General features: G+C 38.9%; 1 protein-coding gene across 2 annotated transcripts in view; it reads right to left on the reverse strand.

The window, feature by feature from the left end:
* GYS2 (glycogen synthase 2) overlaps positions 1-23,364 on the reverse strand; it is a 58,646-nt gene that overhangs the window by 8,384 nt on the left and 26,898 nt on the right. For both annotated transcript variants that reach the window (XM_027541500.1, XM_027541501.1), the window contains exons 6-12: positions 22,869-22,986; positions 22,571-22,691; positions 19,039-19,145; positions 17,803-17,862; positions 15,192-15,270; positions 13,869-13,982; positions 2,471-2,597 (exon numbers count right to left, since the gene is read on the reverse strand). In XM_027541500.1, the coding sequence (XP_027397301.1) occupies positions 2,471-2,597; positions 13,869-13,982; positions 15,192-15,270; positions 17,803-17,862; positions 19,039-19,145; positions 22,571-22,691; positions 22,869-22,986 (726 nt within the window). The remainder of the gene's footprint in view (positions 1-2,470; positions 2,598-13,868; positions 13,983-15,191; positions 15,271-17,802; positions 17,863-19,038; positions 19,146-22,570; positions 22,692-22,868; positions 22,987-23,364) is intronic.

A 23,364-nucleotide genomic window follows, 5' to 3' on the forward strand; every position in this document is an offset into this window, starting at 1 on the left:
TTTCTTAGTGGGGATGGGTGGATAAAAAAATTTCCTCATGACCCATGTCCTCCTATTCTGCAAGTATTTCCTCTTGGTTTGGCTCCAGAGAGTAGCAGTTTTCAAATTTGGGGGAAGATGGAAGAGGAGAGGAAATTGAATTAGGGATTATTGACTCATTTGAGAATGTGATGAAACCCTAGAACTCCTCCCCAGAAAAATTTTGCCTACAATTCTACAAAACTTCACAGATCCTTAGTTTTATTAAATACTCTTTTACACACAAATAATACAATTCCAGGCACCTTTATAAGCACCGTATGTGCCCACTGAATGAAATTAATGAAGTCAGTGTTTATCGTCACTGGGTTTTCTCAAAACATAAAACACAGATTTTAATACTTTCCAAAGTGAGAGTTAGCACCACATAAAGCAATTTTTCTAAAAAAATTATCTAATACTAAACTTATACCACCAGAGTTTCTGCTATTTCTGTAATTCAAGTTAGGAAAGGAGGGGCCAACTTCTTTTAGTTAATTTAAAACAGAGAAGGACTCATTCACTATTTGGCATGTATTTCTCATAACCCCTTTCCATCTACTTATCTTTTATAACACCTTTGCTGGCCTTTATCTTAACAAACTAGATATAGCTCTTCAGGTTAAGTTTACCTTTGTCCTGTAATGTTCAGGTGGGAAATAAGTTAGATAACCTTCTCTTTATCCAGTATAAATGACTTCCCACATTCCCATTGTCACTCATGTTTTGGCTTTGTCCTTTTTTGTCCTCCATATTTACATTTGAAAATTATATTACTTACTAGAAAGAACAGGAGTAACAAAATTGCCAGTTCATCAAGTGATTTGTTTCAATGTATCTCAAAAGATAGTTACTTTATTAAAAACAATTTAAGATAACTGTGTGGGCATTTTACAAGTAAGGAGATACTGCCTTCAGGAAAGTGGAATTGGTGCCAAAAACAACTTTTAGAACTACAAGAGAGAGAACTGGAGGAGTCAGATTAGTAACTTTACTATGTCATGTTTCAAGAATGGGTAATTCTTTATCAATCTTTCCCCAAACGTTCTAATGGTTTTACAGCTGCTGGCAAATTATTCTTGCTGGAGCCTAAGGCAATAAAAAAGGAACTTTATCAAAAGATGCAGAGCCTTGTCATTCCTATTGTAAAGATTATAGTATCCTATTTATATAGAATTTAAAATTCTATACTTAAATTCTGGGGTCAGAATGCAAAGATTAGAAAAACCTTCCTCATAATTTAGCCTATGACCTCTCCCACCCTAATTGCTGCTGCCCCTTACTTAGACCACAATGACACGGAGATGCAGAAGGCAAAATGTATTCATTATAAATAAAAATGTTTTCTGAGCCTTTTATTTTCAATTATAAATAGAATTACAGCTGTACTGGGAGGAAAATCTCTGATTACCAAGAAGATGGAAAAGTCATCAATGTCTTCCTTGCATTGGCATATAAAATAATTGTTTCCTTTTTAATTAGGCATTTCAGTACAAATACAAATTGATGGCTCCTGATGCCATTGACAACCAAGTTAGTAGGATACAGAAAAGAAAAAAAGACAGATCCTGGAAAAAAAGGGGGTGGGGCAGGTATAGGGTCTGAATGGAATTATGTCATTGGCATAATGCCTATCACCAAACTGACATGCTATCTTTACCTCTTTTTCTGAGAGACAAGGGTGTGAAGATGACTTTTCACCATACATCTCTTTATACTATTTGTGTCTTTAACCATGTGAATGCATTACGTAATTAAAAGACAAATATATCCTTAACTTAAAAAGGGATTCTTCTGAAATAAATTTTATAACAATTTAAGAAACAATTGTTTCTCATATTAATCTCCTTGTAGATAGTTTCTCCTTCGTATTAATGGATAAGATTGGTGAATTTAACTAAAATGATATATTATTTATAAAACAGTCTTTTTCTTTGGAATGCAATGAGGCAAGAATTCAGATACGAAAATATGCCCAACCACAACCTCTTACACTTATATAAAAGATTACGTATTATGTTCTTGGGCTTCCCATGTGGCACTAGTCTTAAAGAACTTGTCTGCCAATTCAGGAGACATAGGAGAGGTGGGTTTGATCCCTGGGCTGGGAAGATCGCCTGAAGGAGGGCACAACAACCCACTCCAGGATTCTTGCCTGGAGAATCCCATGGACAGATGAGCCTGGCGAGCTACAGTCCATAGGGTCGCAAAGAGTTGGGCATGACTGAAGTGACCTTAGCATGCACACATGCGCTATGTCCTTATGCTTATGTCAGAAGCAACAAAGCGTAAATCTGACCTCTGGGATAGATCCAACCAAAATCACTTTAAAAACAAACAAAACCAGAACCTTAGTAGAAATGACATATCAACTTGGAATACTACATACATGTGTGTAGAATAATATTCTAATACAATTTAAAGCATCTCACAATCTATACATGTCACATACCTGGAGTATAACCCCAGGGTTCATAGTAAGATGGAAATACTCCAAGATGACAACCTCGGACAAACTCTTCATAATCCATGGGTAGCAAGGGGCTGGTGGAGGACAGGAACTCGGGGTGCAAAATCAACTGAAAGAGAAAAAAAATCTAATGAGAAAAAAGAGAAAAGAAAGAAGAAATTAGAGCAAAAAAATCTAAAGTTTTTTTATTTCAGAATTTTGATACTATAGAATCATTGTGTTATAGACTCAGGGGAAAGAAAGAGAGATAAGGAAAAAGAAAAAGGAAAAGGTCTGGGTGTTTTTTCCTCCCCTCTCTATTCTCTGTGATTATCTACTCCGAGGACTGATTTTCCCTTAAGTTCCCAGGCCTGGATTGGAGGATATAGAGTTGTGTCCATTTTTGTTCTCATGCTAAATTCATCCAACCCAACCTTTATTGACAGTAAAGATTTTATTTGCTTTTCCAACTGCTGGCCCCTGTCTTGTTTTTCAATTTATTCCCACCAGGAACAGAAAAGAAGGGAGCTACCCTTCCACGCCAAGTGAAATGGAACTGAGGGCCAATTGCAAGCTACCAATGCGATGTCCCTGAACTGGAGACAGGAAGAAGAGCAGGACATCCTGATAGGATATTTTCACCATGTGAGTACAATGGTCAAAAATAACCTCCAGAGCAGAAGTTATAGAAAAATGCAGTAAACAACTAAGATACAATGAATTTGAGCATTGCCTTTCCTTTTAGCATAATTGATTTTTTTTAAGTTTATGCAATTTGATTTTACACAACAATTGTGTTTAAAACTGGCCCACAGCATTCTGAACAGTTAGCAATTGGCTCCCGGGCACTGGTATGAGCCTTTTCTTGGACTGCACAGCCTGTGCCTGTGTGCGTGCTAGTCACTTCAGTTGTGTCCGACTCTTTGCGACCCCATGAACTGTGTAGCCTGACATGCTCCATTGTCCACGAGATTCTCCAGGCAAGAATACTGGAGTGAGTTGCCATGCCCTCTTCCAGGGGATCTTCCCAACCCAGGGATCCAATCTGTATCTCTTACGTCTCCTGTATTAGCAGGAGGGTTTCCACTAGCGCCACCTAGGAAGCCCCGAAGTCTTTAATGTTCTGCCAAGGCAGAGACCAGACTGCAGCTATACTTGGACAGCTATGACTAGAATAGCTACTTAGCTGGTAACCTAGATAAATGAGTTCTATTTCTCCCATTTGTTAAAATGATGAATTATGAATTTTAATATACCTATCATATATAAATTACATTACTCCAGTACTACAGTACTATAAAATCAGATTTTTCTAATTCATTTATTAGAATTTAACTTTCATAACTTACTTAGCTATGAGGAGAGGCTGAAAGGTAACCTAAAATTGGTTTGGTGAGAACTTTAATAAAATGGAGAAATAGAATTATATATATATATTATATATTTTTTCATATATAGTATGTTTTATATATTTTTATTTGTTTATATGTAAACATGTTTATATATAACTTGAAATAATGTCAAATTTACAGAAACGTTGCAAGTATAATGTGAAGAGAATTAATATTTTTCCAGATCCATATGAGTATAAATTGCTGACTGGATGCTCATCATCCACAAATACTTAATGTGTGTTTCCTACAAACAAGAATATTCTCCCTTAAAAAACTAAAAATAGAGTAACCATATGATCCTGCAATTCTACTGCTGGGTATGTATCAGGAGAAAACTCTAATTTGAAAAGATACCATGCACCCCAGTGTTTATAGCAGCACTATTTACAATAGCCAAGACATGGAAGAAACCTAAATGTCCATTGATAGATAAATGGATAAATATGAAATATTACTCCATAAAAAAATGAAATAATGCCATTTGCAGCAACATGGATGGACCTAAAGATTATCATATTAAGTGAAGTAAGTCAGATAAAGACAAATATCATATGATATCACATATGCATAGAATCTAAAAGATGGTACAAATGACTTTATTTACAAAATAGAAATAGACTCATAGCCATAGAAAACAAACTTATGGTCACCAAAGGAAACAGTGAGGAAGAGGGGAAGAGAGATAAACTACAAGTTTGGGATTAACATATATACACTGCTGCTGCTGCTGCTGAGTCACTTGAGTCGTGTCCGACTCTGTGCAACCCCATAGACGGCAGTCCATCAGGCTCCCCAGTCCCTGGGATTCTCCAGGCAAGAACACTGGAGTGGGTTGCCATTTCCTTCTCCAATGCATGAAAGTGAAAAGTGAAAGTGAAGTCGCTCAGTCATGTCTGACTCTGTGCGACCCCATGGACTGCAGCCTTCCAGGCTCCTCCACCCATGGGATTTTCCAGGCAAGAGTACTGGAGTGGGGTGTCATTGCCTTCTCTGATATATACACTACTGTATATAAAATAAGTAAACAATGAGGTCCTACTGTATAGCACAGGAAATGAGACTTATAATACTAATAACTTATAATGGAAAAAACTAAAAAAGAATATATATGTATATAGAGCTGAAACACTTTGCTGTATGGTTGAAATGAACAATTGAAATAAGTGTGCTACTGCTACTGCTAAGTCACTTCAGTCGTGTCTGACTCTGTGCGACCCCATAGACGGCAGCCCACCAGGCTCCCCCATCCCTGGGATTCTCTAGGCAAGAACACTGGAGTGGGTTGCCATTTCCTTCTCCAATGCATGAAAGTGAAAAGTGAAAGTGAAGTTGCTCAGTCATGTCCGACTCTTAGCGACCCCATGGACTGCAGCCTACCAGGCTCCTCCGCCCATGGAATTTTCCAGGCAAGAGTACTGGAGTGGGGTGCCATTGCCTTCTCCGGAAATAAGTGTATATTCTTCCAAAGAGATTACTTTGAAGAAAAAAAAAATTTAATTTGGGATATACAGCAATAATGATGACAATAGTTGTCCAATACTTTATATATTATAAGTCAGTTTCACATATATTACCTCATTTAATCTTAGCAACATTGTGTGATAAGGAGAGTAGACATTCTGACTGTCCTTATTTTATTTTATTTCTAGTTTTAAAAATAAGGAAACTAAGACTTTGCAAGCATATCTCAATAGATCCATAAATAGGAGATTTGAAGAAGAAATGAAATGGTAAAATGTCCAAAACTAGTACCTATAAATGATGGTTTATTCAGTCATAAGAGTCACAAATCGGCAAAGAAAATGGATAAAATATTTCCTTCCACAAAACATAATTTTAATTCCTATTACATGCAAAGTGCTGCACTAGGAAAAGAGACCAAAGAGACAGACACTTGACTGTGTCTATGTCTACAAGTCCGAAGCCCACTGTACTCTGTTGGCAAATATCAGCAAAGAGGGATTTGAAAGGCATTGTGCCTGCTTTTCCAAACTTAGGAAAATTTGTTCTCTTCAAAGCCCATTTGGAAACATGAAAACATCATGGCTCATTCGTTTTGTTCCCAGCCAAAGAGAATAACAGCACAACTAAAATAAGAACACAGCTGTTCTACATCCTAAAACAGCCAATGGCAGAAGCCCAGGGCAGAGGAAGGGATGTTAGAGGTCAGCCCAAGGTCACAGGGAGGATTAAATGAGATCCTGTGTGCAAGGCCCCCCAGCAGAGCAGCTGGTTCACAGCAAGACCTGGATCAGTCAACATACAACAAAAACTTGTCAGGCTGTATTTATCCTGGGAAGGAAGCAAGGTCCCTGGAAGTTAGTTTACTTCCACAGCAGGCAGCACAGGGTCCAGATCTGAAATCTGCAGTCCAGACTTTTCTCAATATGCCTCAAAACCGAGGCAGGATCAATGATAAATTCAGATTCAAATTTGACTCAATGCTTCCTGAGTCAAATGGTCACATTAATATAAAAAACTTGTCAATTCAGTTGGAGAGTTAAGAATCACTCTATAGCTGTCTATAAACATGCAGGTAATCCAATAGATGCTTATACTGTCAAACTTTTAAAAGGCACTATTAATAAAATAAAATACCTAATTCTGACTTGACCAAAGTTTATCTCAGTGCTTTGAATGTATATTGTTAGAGCTATTCTTTAGAAAACAAACTTACAGTTACCAGGAGCTAAGGTGGGGAGGGATAAATTTAGAGATGTAGATTGACACATACACGCTACTATATAAAAAATAGGCTTCCCTGATAGCTCAAATGGTAAACAATCTGTCTGCAATGCAGGAGACACGGGTTCATTCCCTGGGTTGGGAAGATTCCCTGCAGAAGGAAATGGCAACCGCTTCACTATTCTTGCCTGGGAAATCCCATGGACAGAGGAGACTAGAGGGCTGTAGTCCATGTGGTGGCAAAGAGTCAGACATGACTGAGGGACTAAACAACAACCTCTTCTTTCCATCTTGCTCTCTCTTCCTTGTGTCTGGCTGCACCTCTTTGCCTGCTCTTCCTTTCCACTTCTTTATCCTTCATAGGTATTTCTGTCAATAAGATTTCATAACTACTCCTGTCTCGATATCTGCTTTTCAGAGGACAAAAATTGAGAAAACAGATGAGACATGATCACCAGCTCAAAAAACCCACAGTCTCTGGAGAAATGGACACATTAAATTAAAATATATAGAATTCAATGTGATAGCTCCTATAACTGCAGGAGATACAGACAAGGAAACAATTGTTCTGTCTGGAGTAGGTGAATGTATATTAAAGAAAAGTGTAAGAAAGAGATGACTCTGAGGTTGGATTCCAAAAGAATTGTTAAAGTAACTGAAATAAGATTATTTCAGAGGGAAAAAATATCAGCAATTACATAGAGATATAAAAGTATTTCACGTGTTTAGGAAATAAGTTACTTGTCCATTCCTAGGAATTGCTTGACTGTTATCATACTTTTTAAAAAACATCAATCTGTGTTTATTGTACATAATAAGCATCAAGCACAGATAGATCATCAGAGGAAGAGTCAAAAATTTAGATATGGATGTGACAAGAAATCAAATCACACTGGCCTCCAAAATCAAGTCCCCTGGGGGTTCTCAGTCCCTTTGCCAGATCCCCAGGTTGGGAATTCTGTTGTGGGTCCTAGAACTTTCTTAACACTGTGAGCATTTCTTTGGTATAATTGTTCTGCAGTTTGTGGGTCGTCTGCTCTATGGCTCTGTGGTGGGGCTAATGGCGACCTCCTCTAAGAGGGCTTATGCCACACGCTGTGTGACCCAGGTCTGCTGCACCCAGAGCCCCTGCCTCTGTGGCAGGCCACTGCTGACCCATACCTCTGCAGGAGACACTCAAACACTCAAAGGCAGGTCTGGCTCAGTCTCTGTGGGGTCTCTGGGTACTGATGTGCAGAAGATTTTGTTTGAACCCTCCAAGAGTCTCTGGCAGGTATGGGGTTTGATTCTAAATGCAATTTCACCCCTCCTACCATCTTGCTGGGGCTTCTTCTTTGCCCTTGGATGGGAGGTATGTTTTTTTGGTGAGATCCAACATTCTTCTGTCGATGGTTGTTCAGCAGGAAGTTGCAATTTTGGAGGTCTCACAGGAGGAGATGAGCGCATGTCCTTCTACTCCACCATCTTGCTTCCCTCCAGGGAATTTGATTTTGGAGGCCAGTGGGATTTGATTACAGCACTTACACAGGACCAGGGAAACAGACTCTTGGAGGGCACAAACAAAGCCTTGTGCACATCAGCAGCCAGGAGAAAGGAACAGTGTCCTCACAGGAGACTGAGCCAGACTTGCCTGCGAGTGTCCAGGAGTCTCTGGCGGAGATGTGGGTCGACAGCGGCCTGCAGCAGGGTCGGGGCACTGAATACAACAGTGCGTACACACATCCTTTTGAAGAAGGTTGCCATTATCTTCATTACCCCTACCATAGTTTGGCCTCAGTCAAACAACAGGGAAGGAACACAGGCCGACCCATCAAAAGAAAACTAGAATAAAGATTTACCGAGCATGGCCCCATCTATCAGAACAAGACCCAGATTCCCCCACAGTCAATCTCTCTCATCAGTAAACTTCCATAAACCTCTTACCGAGCATGGCCCCATCCATCAGAACAAGACCCAGATTCCCCCAAGGTCAATCTCTCCCATCAGGCAACTGCCATAAACCTCTTATCCTTATCCATCAGAGGGCAGACAGAATGAAAACCATAATCACAAAAAATTAACCAAACTGATCACATGGACCACAGCCTGTCTAACTCAATAGAACTATGAGCCATGCTGTGTAGGGCCACCCAAGACAGATGGGTCATAGGGGAGAGTTCTGACAAAACATGGTCCACTGGAGAAGGGAATGGCAAACCACTTCAGTATTCTTGCCTGAGAACCTCATGAACACTATAAAAAAGCAGAAAGATATGACGCTGAAAGATGAACTCACCAGGTCTGTAGGTGACAAATATGCTACTGGAGAAGAGTGGAGAAATAACTCCAGAAGAAAGGAAGAGACAGAGCCAAAGCAAAAACACCCAGCTGTGAATGTGACTGGTGATGGAAGCAAAGTCCAATGCTGTAAAGAATATTGCATAGGAACCTGAATGTTAGGTCCATGAATCAAGGTAAATTGGAAGTGGTCAAACAGGAGATGGCAAGAGTGGCAACTGACATTTTAGGAATCAGTGAACTAAAATGGACTGGAATGGGTGAATTTAATTCAGATGACAATTATATCTACTCCTGTGGGCAAGAATCCCTTAGAAGCAATAGAGCAGACCTCTTAGTCAACAAAAGAGTCCTAAATGCATAAATTAAGAGTCCTAAATCTAAAAAATGACAGAACTATCTCTGTTCATTTCCAAGGCACACCATTCAATATTACAGTAATCCAAGTCTATGCCCCAACCAGTGCACTGAAGAAGTTAAAGTTGAACAGTTCTATGAAGACCTACAAGATCTTCCAGAACTAACACCAAAAAAAGATGTCCCCTTCATCATAGCGGACTGGAATATAAAAGTAAGAAGTCAAGAAATACCTGGAGTAACAGGCAATTTTGGCCGTGGAGTACAGAATGAAGCAGGGCAAAGGGGAACAGAGTTTTGCCAAGAGAACATATTGGTCATAGCAAACACTTTCTTCCAACAACACAAGAGACAACTATACACGTGGATATCACCAGATGGTCAACACTGAAATCAGATTGATTATATTCTTTGAAGCTGAAGATGTAGAAGCTCTATACTGTCAGCAAAATCAAGGCCAGGAGCTGACTATGGTTCAGATCATGAACTCCTTATTGCCAAATTCAGACTTAAATTGAAGAAAGTAGGGAAAACCACTAGACCATTCAGATATGACCTAAGTCATATCCCTTACGATTATACAGTAGAAGTGACAAATAGATTAAAGAGATTAGATTTGATAAACAGAGTGCCTGAAGAACTATGGACAGAGGTTTGTGACATTGTGTAGAAGGCACTGATCAAGACCATCCCCAAGAAAAAGAAATGCAAAAAGGCAAAATGGTTGTCTGAGGAGACCTTACAAATAGCTGAGAAAAGAAGAGAATCTAAAGGCAAAGGAGAAAAGGAAAGATACACCCATCTGAATGCAGAGTTCCAAAGAATAGCAAGGAGAGATAAGAAAGCCTTCTTCAGTGATCAATGCAAAGAAATAGAGGAAAACAATACAATGGGAAAGACTAGGGATCTCTTCAAGAAAATTAGAGATACCAAGGGAAAATTTCATGCAAAGATGGGCACAATAAAGGACAAGAACGATATGGACCTAACAGAAAGAGGAGATATTAAGAAGAGGTGGCAAGAATGCAGAAAACTATACAAAAAAGATCTTCATGACCCAGATAACCACGTTGGTGTGATCACTCAGCTAGAGCCAGACATCCTGGAGTGTGAAGTCATGTGGACCTTAGGGAGCATCACTACAAACAAAGCTAGTGGAGGTGATGGAATTCCTGTTGAGATATTTCAAATTCTAAAAGATGATGCTATGAAAGTGCTGCACTCAATATGCCAACATATTTGAAAAACTCAGCAGTGGCCACAGGACTGGAAAAGGTCAGTTTTCATTCCAATCCCAAAGAAAGGTAATGCCAAAGAATATTCAAACTACCCCACAATTGCACTCATCTCATACGCTAGTATAGTAATGCTCAAAATTCTCCAAGCCAGGCTTCAACAATATGTGAACCATGAACTTCCAGATGTTCAAGCTAGTTTTAGAAAAGGCAGAGGAACCAGAGATCAAAAACAAGAGAGCTCCAGAAAAACATGAACTTCTGCTTTACTGACTATGCCAAAGCCTTTGACTGTGTGGATCACAACAAACTGTGGAAAATTCTTAGAGCTTGGAATACCACACCACCTTACCTGCCTCTTGAGAAATCTGTATGCAGGTCAAGAAGCAATAGTTAGAACTGAACATAGAACAATGGACTGGTTCCAAATTGAGAAGGGAGTACGTCAAGGCTGTATATTGTCAACCCTGCTTATTTAACTTATATGCAGAGTACATCATGAGAAATGCTGGGCTCGATGAAGCACAAGCTGGAATCAAGACTGCCAGGATAAATAGCAATAACCTCAGATATGCAGATGACACCACCTTTATGGCAGAAAGTGAAGAGGAACTAAAAAGCCTCTTGATGAAAGTGAAAGAGGAGAGTGGAAAAAGTTGGCTTAAAACTCAGCATTCAAAAAACTAAGATCATGGCATCCTGTCCCATCACTCCATCGCAAATAGATGGAGAAACAATGGAAACAGTTACAGAGTTTATTTTTGGGGGCTCCAAAATCACTGCAGATGGGGTGACGGCAGCCATGAAGTTAAAAGACACTTGTTTCTTTGAAAAATGTTATGACCAACCTAGACAGCATATTGAAAAGTAAACACATTACTTTGCCAACAAAGGTCCATCTAATCTAAGCTATGGTTTTTCCAGTAGTCATTTATGGATATGAGAGTTGGATGATAAGGAAAGCTGAGTATTGAAGAACTGATGCTTTTGAACTGTGGTGTTGGAGAAGACTCATGGACTGCAAGGATATCCAACTAGTCAATCCTAAAGGAAATCAGTCCTTAATATTCATTGGAGGGACTGATGCTGAAGCTGAAACTCCAATACTTTGGCCACCTGATGTGAAGAACTGACTCATTGGAAAAGACCCTGATGCTGGGAAAGACTGAAGGCAAGAGGAGAAGGGGACGATGGAGGATGAGATGTTTGGATGGTATCACCGACTCAATGGACATGAGTTTCCGCAAACTCCAGGAGATGGTGATGGACAGGGAAGCCTGGTGTGCTGCAGACTATGGGGTCACAAAGAGTAGGACACGACTGAGTGACTGAACTGAACTGTGACATGAAAGGTTCTGAGAAAAACAGAAATCAAAAGGGAAATAACATGCTTTCTTGCTCCCACTATGTTCTTTCCAAGATACAAAAAACTGAGAAGGACCAGTCTGGAGTAAACTACATGAGAATGATGACAAGTGTGTGTTGACATACTCTGTGGATAGAATCCTGCTGAAAAAATGTAGAGTGGTGCAGTCTTGGCAGCAATAGTCCTGCATTTCCAGGGAAAATGTGCAGCCTGGCTCTAATATGTGTGTTATGTGTTGAAAATTTGGAAATTCACGAACACAAATGAGAAATTAAAAATCACCCATAGTTCTATAGCACAGGGCAATATACACATATATGTGGGTCTATGTGTAGATTGTTTGAAATGAAAGGGTTAACACAACATGGAACATTTCATAAACAGCATGGATCAAGTTCTACTATGAGCTCTTTCTACTATTATTAAAATTTCTCCTGCCTTGATTTCTTCTATATTTTCCTCTTTCTTTCTTTCCCTAAGCTTTCATCTTTTAATCCTCTCTTGAGGTTTCCTTGTGTCAATATTTTCTTCATTCTTTCCACCTAGTCTTCCAACATGGCAAGGTCATCATTCCTTGGCCCTCACTACTGCCCACATGCCAATAGCTCCCCTCACAACTGTCCTTATAAACCCCAGACCTATGTTTTCTAAGTACTTCTTAAGCATCTTAACTTGAATATCCCATATGTAACTTAATCTATGAAAAATTGAACTTCATTTGAGATATTACCCTCAAGCCAACTTCTTTTAAAGCTTTTCCTTAGGTTCTAGAAAGTGTGGGTTACATACTGAAGCCTTGCTTTCTGCCTCTTTCTCACTGTATGCCTACTGGTCACTTAAGTATGGTCTTTTTCTGCAGGCAACCATTTCTCCCATTGTTCCATCCTCTCCAGAACTTCTGAGAAGGCCTTTGATAGTGGCCCTCAGTATATATCACCTGGACTGCTGCAGTAGGTCCTTAACTTGTCTCCATGACATCCACTGATACCTATGTCAACGATTGAGTGCAGGATGAGAAATACATTTAAGAATAGATTGTATTTTCCCAAGAGACTTTACAGAGAAGAGTAGAAAAACATTTAAAAACATCAAGAGGGGGTAGAGTTAAGGCAAAGCTTGTTTTTTCATGTGGAAAAATTTCAGAAATATTTGTAAACAGCAAGGGAAAGAGCTAGCAGGCCTACAATATAGAAAAGGATAAACAGGGTGCATTTCCTAAGAATGTGGGAGGAAATACGGTCCCAGAAAAACTCTTACAATCTGAAGGAAAAGAAGTAAGAATGAGTCAAAATCTAGATGTGAGGCCAGTATGAAGGGACTGTGAAGGAATTAGAATTCATATCATCTTAGAATTCGTATCATCTGCTAAAGGCAAAAGAAAGAAGGGACACTGGGACCTTCCTTTCGAAAAGATTGGTAAATTCTTGTGACAACTTGATCTTGAATGCTGGTGGATGGAAGTGAGTAGGAATAAGCTATGATCTGTTGACACATTTACCCTTGTCTCCCACACCTAACCCCATGCCTAGAACATAACACACCCTCAGTAAACATCATGGAGATTAAGCTCCACTGCAGCAGAAACCAGGTCTTATTCAACACTGTGCTTCATCACTGAAGAAACTCAAAGAGTCAAAAGAACAAATTAGTCTATAGGAAATTACATAAAACCATCATTAGCCACATTCTCTGAAACTTGAATCTTCTCATACTATGCCCTTAAATTGAACTTTATGAGGAAGAAACAAAGACAATTTATGTTAATCTCTGAGATTCATTCATTAAACAATTCTTAGACCATATGTGTTTCCTTAAAAATGAGGCCATTTCCTGACAGTATTTTACAATGAAAATGAAAGCTGCATTACAACTCAAAGCCATAAATAGTATTCAATTATTTTTAAGAATGATACCAACATAGTCACTTTTTAATTGCTCAAGACAGGAAACAGAATTAATTTTCCTTTAGAAGTATCATTTACAATATTTCCGATAGATGTTAAAACAAACAAGGGATGCTTCTAATAAATTCTCAAAAACCTGTCCTCTATGATTTTGAAATGTCCTGCACAAACAATGAGTTGTACCTTGACTCTGTCTGTGCGGCTATTGAAGAGCCCGATACGTCTAATGGTGCTGAGGATGGGATCGGTGGAATCATCAATCATGTTGTGAGTAGTCACTGGGGGCAAAGACTGCCGCTGAAGGAGCAGAGGGAAGAAAATGTCAGTTCAGGAAAAGAATTACTAAGTGTGACTAATTTCAGCAATAGGTCATCGGTAATATGTCATCCAACCTTTATGCCTTTATGGTCTGAGATGCCAATTAATGAGGGGTTGTCTGTGTATGTCATAGGAAGACAACAGGTTAAAGAACTTCCTTCCATACTCTGAACACTCGATGCTTTTGTTCACCAGCAGCCAGTCTATGGAAAGCCTAGACTTCTTGAAGCCTCCTGAGACTTACAGTAAGTCCCCAACATACGAACCTTCAAATTGGGAATTTTCAAAAAGATGCAAAAGCACATTCCATCAGCATCAGATGTGTGTGAAATTGCAGCTTGCCCTCCGTCTCCTACTGCTGGTGGTCCTTCAGCTCTACCATCTCCCACCTCTTCTACCTCCTCCAGTCAGTAACTCCTCTTGCCTGTTCATTTGATGCCAGCCCCCGTACGCCAGCTGTTGGACTGTCCTACTGTACTTTTCAAGGTACTGTATTGTGAGGTTAGAAGTGTTAATTTTTTGTGTTTGTTTTTATGTGTTATTTGTGTGAAAAGTATGATAAACCTATTACAGTACTGTACTATATAGCCAATTACATTAGCTAGGTACCTAGACTAACTTCGTTGGACTTATGAACTAAATGGACTTACGAACATGCTCTCAGAATGTTAGCTCATTCATATGGAGGGGACTGACTGTATTTGGAATAAGAATGGAACTCCGGTGAGCTACTCTGCTGCTTCCCACTAGGGGGCTGTTCTCCGATGCCTCCCTGTTAATAACAAGATTGCTATACACGGCTAACACAATTATCTTTTTAACAATTTCACTCGACTGAGAAACATTCACCTTTTCTCTAGAGTGACTCCGAAGTCTATGCTTTTTGAAAATTTTAGGCACTTTTTTGTCATTGGAATATACATAGTTTTTCAACTGGCATATAGGGTCCAAATGAATTTTTAAAGTAGATATGAAGACAAGTTCCATGAGATTTGTTTATAGGAGCCTTGAAAAACCACTGGTGAAAGAGAACTCACAAAGGTGTCCTTTAGGTAAATACCTAAAGATGATTTTTCTAGCTCTCAGGTTTAAAAATTTCCCAAATTAGCCCATTTCAAAAAATTAAGATATTGATCTAAATAGACTTTAACAATTATGGGAAGTAATGGGCATTTTTTCCTTTATTACCTGAGTTGAAAAGATAGCTCTTTTCATAATTGTCATATCATCTCGGTCCAAAATATTGTTCATGTCAGGAATTTCTCCTCTGTGGGGAAAATAGTTTTAAAAATCAAAATAAAAACAGCTAGCACTAACCAACTGTTTTCTATGCGTCAAACACCATTTCAAGCAATTTTAAAATAAATGTAAAACATACATAGTTTCCTGATGAAGCTCACAGACAAATTCCAAAGGGCAAGGAAGTTCGATAAAAGAATACCTTTGCTAGCATAAAAGAAAACTGAAATTAATTTTTAAAGCATTACTGTTGATGACCAGGAGGATACTTTCATAATATTTTGCCTACTTTAACAATTATAGGAAGTGAGTACTATGTTCTACAGTGGACGTAACTTTTCCATCTGTAAGTTGATATTTTAAAAAATTATGTATTTATTTTTGTCTGTGCTGGGTCTTTGTTGCTGTGCGGGCTTTTCTCTTAGTTTCAACGAGTGGCGGCTACTCTAGTTGCAGTGCATGGGCTTCTCATTGTGGTAAGCTTCTCAATGTATACTAAATATACATTAAGTAGTGTATATTACTTAAGTAAATGTTACTTAACATTAACTAATGTGTTTATTAATAAATATATGTTAATATGTCAATATATATTTTGACTTGAAATCTTCCACAGCTTCAAATTGACCTATTAACTCTCAATGAGAATTCCACTGAAAGAGACCCTATCTGTGGGCTTCCTCAATGCCTTAGCAGGTAAAGAAGTCATCTGCAATGCAGGAAACTTGGGTTCGATTCCTGGATTGAGAAGATCCCCTGGAGGAGAAAATGGCACAGTATTCTTGCCTGAAAAATCCTGTTTTCACGACAGAGGAGCCTGGTGGGCTACAGGCCAAAGTGTCGCAAAGAGTCAGACATGATTGAGTCACTGAGTTCACACACAGATACCTTACCCGCGTATTTAACTATGTCCTCATTTGTACAACCTGTCTACAAATATTTGTCAGATGAAGGATTAAACAAAACCTGCTCATATGATGCAACATATCTTCAGTTCAGTTCAGTCGTTCAGTTGCGTCTGACTCTGCAACCCCATGGACTGCAGCATGCCAGGTCTACCTGGCCATCACCAACTCTCAGAGCCTACTCAAACTCGTGTCTATTGCGTCAGTGATGTCATCCAACCATCTTATCCTCTGTCATCCCCTTCTCCTCCTGCCTTCAATCTTTCCCAGCATCAGGGTCTTTTCCAGTGAGTCAGTTCTTCACACCAGTTCAGTTCAGTTTAGTCACTCAGTCGTGTCCAACTCTTTGCGACCTATGGACTGCAGCACACCAGGCCTCCCTGTCCATCACCAACTCCCGGAGTCTACCCAAATTCTTGTCCATTGAGTTGGTGATGCCATCCAACCATCTCATCCTCTGTCATCCCCTTCTCTGCCTGCCCTCAATCTTACCCAGCATCAGGGTCTTTTCAAATGAGTCAGCTCTTCGCATCAGGTGGCCAAAGTATTGGAGTTTCAGCTTCAGCATCAGTCCTTCCAATGAACACCCAGGACTGATCTCCTTTAGGATGGACTGGTTGGATCTCCTCACAGTCCAAGGGACTCGCAAGAGTCTTCTCCAGCACCACAGTTCAAAAGCATCAATTCTTCAGTGCTCAGCTTTCTTTATAGTCCAACTCTCATATCCATACACGACTACTGGAAAAACCATAGCCTTGACTAGACGAACCTTTGTTGGCAAAGTAATGTCTCTGCTTTTTAATATGTTGTCTAGGTTGGTCATAACTTTTCTTCCAAGGAGCAAGCGTCTTTTAATTTCATGGCTGCAGTCACCATCTGCAGTGATTTTGGAGCCCCCAAAATAAAGTCAGCCACTGTTTCCACTGTTTCTCCATCTATTTGAAGTGATAGAACTAGATGCCATGATCTTAATTTTCTGAATGTCGAGTTTTAAGCCAAATTTTTCACTCTCCTCTTTCACTTTCATCAAGAGACTCTTTAGTTCTTCTTTGCTCTCTGCCATAAGTGTGGTGTCATCTGCATATCTGAGGTTATTGATATTTCTCCCGGCAATCTTGATTCCAGGTTGTGCTTCATCCAGCCTGGCATTTCGCATGATGTACTCTGCATATAGGTTAAATAAGCAGCATGACGATATACAGCCTTAACGTACTCCTTTCCCTATTTGGAACCAGTCTGTTGTTCCATGTCCAGTTTTAACTGTTGCTTCCTGACCTGCATAAAGATTTCTCAGGAGGCAGGTACAGTGATCTGCTATTCCCATCTCTAAGAATTTTTCACAGTTTGTTGTGATCCACACAGTCAAAGGCTTTGGCGTAGTCAATAAAGCAAAAGTAGATGTTTTTCTGGAACTCTCTCGCTTTTTCTACGATCCAACAGATGTTGGCAATTTAATCTCTGGTTCCTCTGCCTTTTCTAAAACCAGCTTGAACATCTGGAAATTCAAGGTTCAGGTACTGTTGAAGCCTGGCTTGGAGAATCTTCAAAGGCTATTAATTCTTTTATATTTGGAACAAAATTAGTATAGTGTCTAAATACTTGTCTCAGTAGTGAAGCCCTAAATGTTTGAGCGGTTTAGTGTTCCAAGCTCCTACCTTAATAATGCATCATACAGTTTCTTTCCAAACTTTTCCTTCACAGAATGTGCAGTGTCCCTGTATGAACAGAAAGATATACAACTCAAACAATGTCAGCCTTTTAAGTCTTTCTTTGCCATGATGGTGTTCTGTCAATGTATTCTTTGAAATTGCAGATCTCTTTTATATAGTCTCTTTTGTTCTTTTCTTATTTGCCAATTTAGCCTGAGTTAACACCTCTAGAGCTGAGGTTACTGAACACCCTGACCAGTGCGGGGAGTGTAACTTTCTTTGGCTTGATGATAATCAGAAGGTTGGGGGAAGGGAAAGGGAGTGTATGTAGGTTTCCATATAATATGAGGAATTTGTTTCTGAGAAATGGAATATTTCCTGCCATATCAGTAAACAAGGATGTCACAGTCATCAGCAGTTGCAGTCCCCAGTGTGAGATGGTTGCTGCTAATAAGGAAACTCAGGAAGGAGAAGAATACCTGCCATCTAGCAGCCATCAGACTGCAGTCACTACCTACTGTGAGTCCCAAGGGAGCTCAGAATGTGAAAAACACTGAATACCAGCCGCAAATAGGTTGACGTTTCTATCAAAGGAATGTTTTCAGTGAGTCCAGATTGCTGCATCTTCCCATAAAAAGAAAAGCACTAAGTTCCTTAACTGGGGATATCTGATTTTCTTTAATTAGCAATAATCTTTTGATGTTCAGGCTACCTGCCCTTTGTTGCAAAACTTCTATATAACCTGGCTCCTCTCCTGGCCTCCTCAGAGCAGTTCTCTCAGGGCTACTTGAGATGCTGTCTCCTAGACTCAAAGTTCTAAATATTCCCAGCAAATAAAACATAACTCTCAATTTTTAGGTTGCAACTATTTTTTAAGTTAACATTTATCATTGTTGAGTCTGGCCTATTGGGAAGAGGGGGAGCACAATACTAATTTCATTACTTTGGCATATGTTTTAACATTTCCATAATAAATTTTTTAAAAATCTGACCCATCTTTAAAGATTTCTACAAAGGCCTTATCCTTCCACGGTAGCTCGTTCCAACGTTTTTATACGAACACAGTATTATAGACATGATAAAATTTAACAAAGGAGCCCAATGAGAAGAGAACCGAGTAGTATGTAAGCTATTATAATCTTAAGAGGAAAAAATAGTTCAAGGAAATAGATCAGAAATCATGCACTTAAAAAAATCCCTTTACATCTATTGCTTGAGAATATTTACAAGATGTGAGGTTACCATAGCTGTTTGCGCACTGCCTGGCCTTTCAGGGTTTCCACATTGAAATTGTTTGTCTTGGCAGGCATAATGAAAAACACCACCACGGTGACATCACTTTTATGCATCTAACGAGGGGTTAGAAAACACAACAGAGTCAGCTATCAAAGATAAAATAAACCATGTGACAGATGGACCTTAAACTGTGACAAATAGTGCTTTGAAACATCTTGAGAGAATAAGAATACTTATTTATGACTGACAAATTATACAGCAGTGTCTTGAAGCCTCTTCAGAAAATGTAAATATGACGTTCAACTAAGATCTGACAATTAACAATTAAAAATCCACACAGAATAATTTCATGGCATCCATCATCTGAAATATATAGCAATTGCTACTGATATCACTGTGGTTTTCTGTGGTTAAAAAATAACATAAAAGATAACACAAATGTGAAAATTCCAGATTGGAAAGTGAATGAGGATTTCGTTTGGGTTTATTCTACATCTTATAGCTAATTTACATGGATTTGCACAAATAGATTGTTAACATTTTTCCATTAAATGTCTTGATTCTCATGATATTGCATTTTGATTTTTTTCAACCATAAAGGAACCAGAATGGGGACTCAGAACTTTTGGTGTAGCAGTTATTGTGTCGAGCGCTTTAAACACATAAGTTAACCCAAGCCTAACTATCGCTCTCCTCATTAATTTCAAAAGAGAGGCGCAAGAGCTTTGATTCTTCTTCTGAGCTCCTATCACAGGTTATTGGCAAAGCTGGGAGTCAAACTAGTGTTTTGTTTTGTTTTTTAAAACTGATGTTTTTTTGACTCTACAACCTGTTTACTTTTCCTATTCCAAAATATTATTGACCTGAAGTTTCTCAGAAAGAAATGACATGCCAAACAGCTGTGGGAATGAAAGCGTAAACTTAAAACTGTGAACTGATGAATGCTTTTATATTCTGAAATGACTGACTCTTGAATGTGGGGTACCATCATCTAATCTGTGGTCTCTGCCCTCTGGGACCTTATATTCTATTCAAAACATCTATAGGAATCATAAAACAGGAAACACCCCAAGAGTAGGCAATGTGCTTTTATTAAAGACTAAATGTACTATACGGAAAGAAAATGTCTTATTTTGATTTCTCCAAGGATTGTAATTAACTTTGATGTCTAGAATAAGAGAAATTCACTTTTTCTTCACATCTAAAAATAAAGCAAATATTTAATAAATGTATGGATAAATTAATAATGTCTCTAGACATGCTACATTTTTATATAGTTGTGAGTCCATCTATAAAGCTTGTTAAATAGATACATATCAGAAAATACTGTGAAATAAGATTATTTCAGTTTATTCTTAAATAATCTTTCTGATCTTCAATCCTATTTTATAAGCGTGGATGTTTATTAATGTGATTTTAGTAATCTCTTAAAATACTTGGTACAGTGTATGTGCTTAGTCTTTCAGTCATGTTTGATTCTTTGCCACCCTTTGGACTGTAGACTGCTAGGTTCCTCTGTTCATGGGGTTTCCCAGGCAAGAATACTGGAGTGGGTTGCCAGTTCCTTCTGCAGGGGATCTTCCTGACCCAGGGATCAAACCTGCAACTCCTGTCTCTCCTGCATTTCAGGCAGATTCTTTACCCTCTGAGCCACCCAGGAATATCTGGGCTAAGACAGTGATAAATCAATGTCCAAGAAATAAAAACTGAACGGGAGAGTTATACAGAACTCAGGAAAGTTTAGATTGCCTCAGCATCTCAATAAAATTAGACTTCTACACTGACCTCTTCTATTTTCCTTATGTATTCTATATTTTTCTATGATGTGACAAGAATATAAGCCAATAACATTCATCAATATCTATGATGCAGTACTTCCGTGAGCACAGGTTTTATTGCTGGATTAGTTCAGAACCTATTTTAAGAATACGCCTGCCAATGCAAGAAACACAAGAGACGTGAATTTGATCCCTGGGTCGGGAAGATCCTCTGGAGAAGGAAAGAGTAACCCACTCCAGGATTCTTGCCTGGGAAATCCTATGGACAGAGGAGCCTGGTGGGCTACAGTCCATGGGGTCACAAAGAGTCAGACATGACTGAACATGCACACACAACAACAGTTCTCAACCTATTTTAAGATTCTGGGCAAATCTAACCTATTGAGCAAAAAATCATTCCATGTTTGGGAGTGGGAAACTCCTCTATGTTTCTGCGTGGTGGGACCTCTCTTAGTTTCATGGTTTGGGGCTTTCGGATCTCAGAGTAGAGGCATGGCTAGTGAGTTGGGAGAGGAACAGAGTTTGTGTGCGTCTGCCCCATTCTACGAGGGCAACTGCTTGGCTGTCAGTCATGTAGCACGTGTTTTTCTGAAGGCTTCTGGTTGGAGGGGATGGAAATGGCCAGGGCTGTCTGTGATCAGATGTCTAATACCACAAAGTTTAATACCAAGGCCCAATATTAGGAAGCCTATTAATGCCATGCAACCAAGCCATATCTCCCATTATAGTATTTTTTTAAATTAATTTTTATTGGAGTATAGTTGCTTTACAATGTTGCATTAGTTTTTACCATATAGCAAAGTGAATTAGCCATACATATACATATATCTTCTCTCTTTTAGACTTCCTTCCCATTCAGGTCACCACAGTGCATTAAGTCTATCGATTTTAAAAAAGGCAAGGTTTTGTTCTCTTCACTCTCTGTTTGCTTGATTTCTCTGTATCTTTCCATTGTTTACAAACTCTTGGGGGATAGGTGGGAAAGAGGATGCTATGTGGTCAGCTTAAAACATGGCACATATATAACATATAAAGGAAGAGAATGTGAAAAATGAATATATACGTTTATATATATGTATAACTGAATCAGGGCTTCCCAGGTGGCACTGGTGTAAAGAACCCGCCTGGCAATGCAGGAGACACAAAAGATCTGGGTTGATCCCTGGATCAGGAAGATCCTCTAGAGAAGGGCATGGCAACCCACTCCAGTGTTCTTGCCTGGAGAATCCCACGGACAGAGGAGCCTGGTAAGCTACAGTCCACAGGGTCTCAAAGAGTTGGACACAACTGAAGCGACTGGGCACGCATAACTGTATCACTTTGCCATACACCTGAAACTAACACAGCATTGTAAATCAACTATATATCAGTAGAATTTTGAAAAAAAATTTAAATTAACATAAAATATCCTTTGGGGTGCATTTCCAATAAAATTTTGCTTCTATGATTCTTAAAAAAAAAACATACTATTATATTGGCTATATACTCAATATAACATGATAAGTTTGTAGCTCTCTTTAAAAAATACCTGACATCCTAGACAAATACATGAGCAAAGAGTGTGGCAATCATATTTATCATTTTAAATATGATAATTGAAAGTCCAAAAGCATTTTAAAAATAAAGCTATCATTTTAAGTCTTCAAAATCATATATATTTTTAAAAGCCATTTAAGAATCCAGGAAGTTCTTTACTTTCCACAGAACAAAGTTCTCTATAAAAAGCATTCTTACCCTCTTGTGTTCTAGAGCATTCTTACCCTCAGCAGGAAGTTTAACCTGGATAAGGATTCTAAGAAGATGTCAGCTCCTTTGTTTGAAAACTCATACCTCCCAGCAATGAAGAGGAATAACGTTTTTTCAAGATCAAAGTCCAGATGACTAAAACAAAACAGTTTCCAATGAAAAAGAGCAACAGCAACAAAATGTACACATGAGTTCTGTTAAAGTACAAAGGGGACTGGGAAAGATAAACATTTACTTTAACAATCCTGTTTTCTCTGTACCCCAGATCCCTAATATCACAGGATAATTTTTTTTTAATAAAGAAAAGCATACCCATAGAAATGACCTCGAACAAACTCTTGGATCCTGGCCTTGTACATAGCATGGAGATTTTGAAACTCATGTACAGCTGAAAATTTCTTAACGTTCAAGCCATTTGGAGTAACTACATCTGGAAAAGCAAAGTAAAATCCTCATGGAAAAATCTCTTTTGAGAGAGGGTAGCATTGCAAAAACAACAGTATTTTGCTAGAGAAGACTCTTGAGAGTCCCTTGGGCAGCAAGGAAACCAAACCAATCACTCCTAAAGGAAATCAACCCTGAATATTAATGGGAAGGACAGATGCTGAAGCTGAAGCTCCAGTACTTTGGCCACCTGATGTGAAGAGCCCACTCATTAGAAAAGACCCTGATGCTGGGAAAGATTGAAGACAGGAAGAGAAGGAGGAAGCAGAGGATGAGATGGTTGAATGGCATCACCGACTCCATGGACATGAGTCTGTGTAAGCTTCAGGAGCTGGTGATGGACAGGGAAGCCTAAAGTGCTGCA

Source organism: Bos indicus x Bos taurus, chromosome 5 (assembly GCF_003369695.1).
Source record: "Bos indicus x Bos taurus breed Angus x Brahman F1 hybrid chromosome 5, Bos_hybrid_MaternalHap_v2.0, whole genome shotgun sequence".
Classification (NCBI taxonomy): Eukaryota; Metazoa; Chordata; class Mammalia; order Artiodactyla; family Bovidae; genus Bos; species Bos indicus x Bos taurus.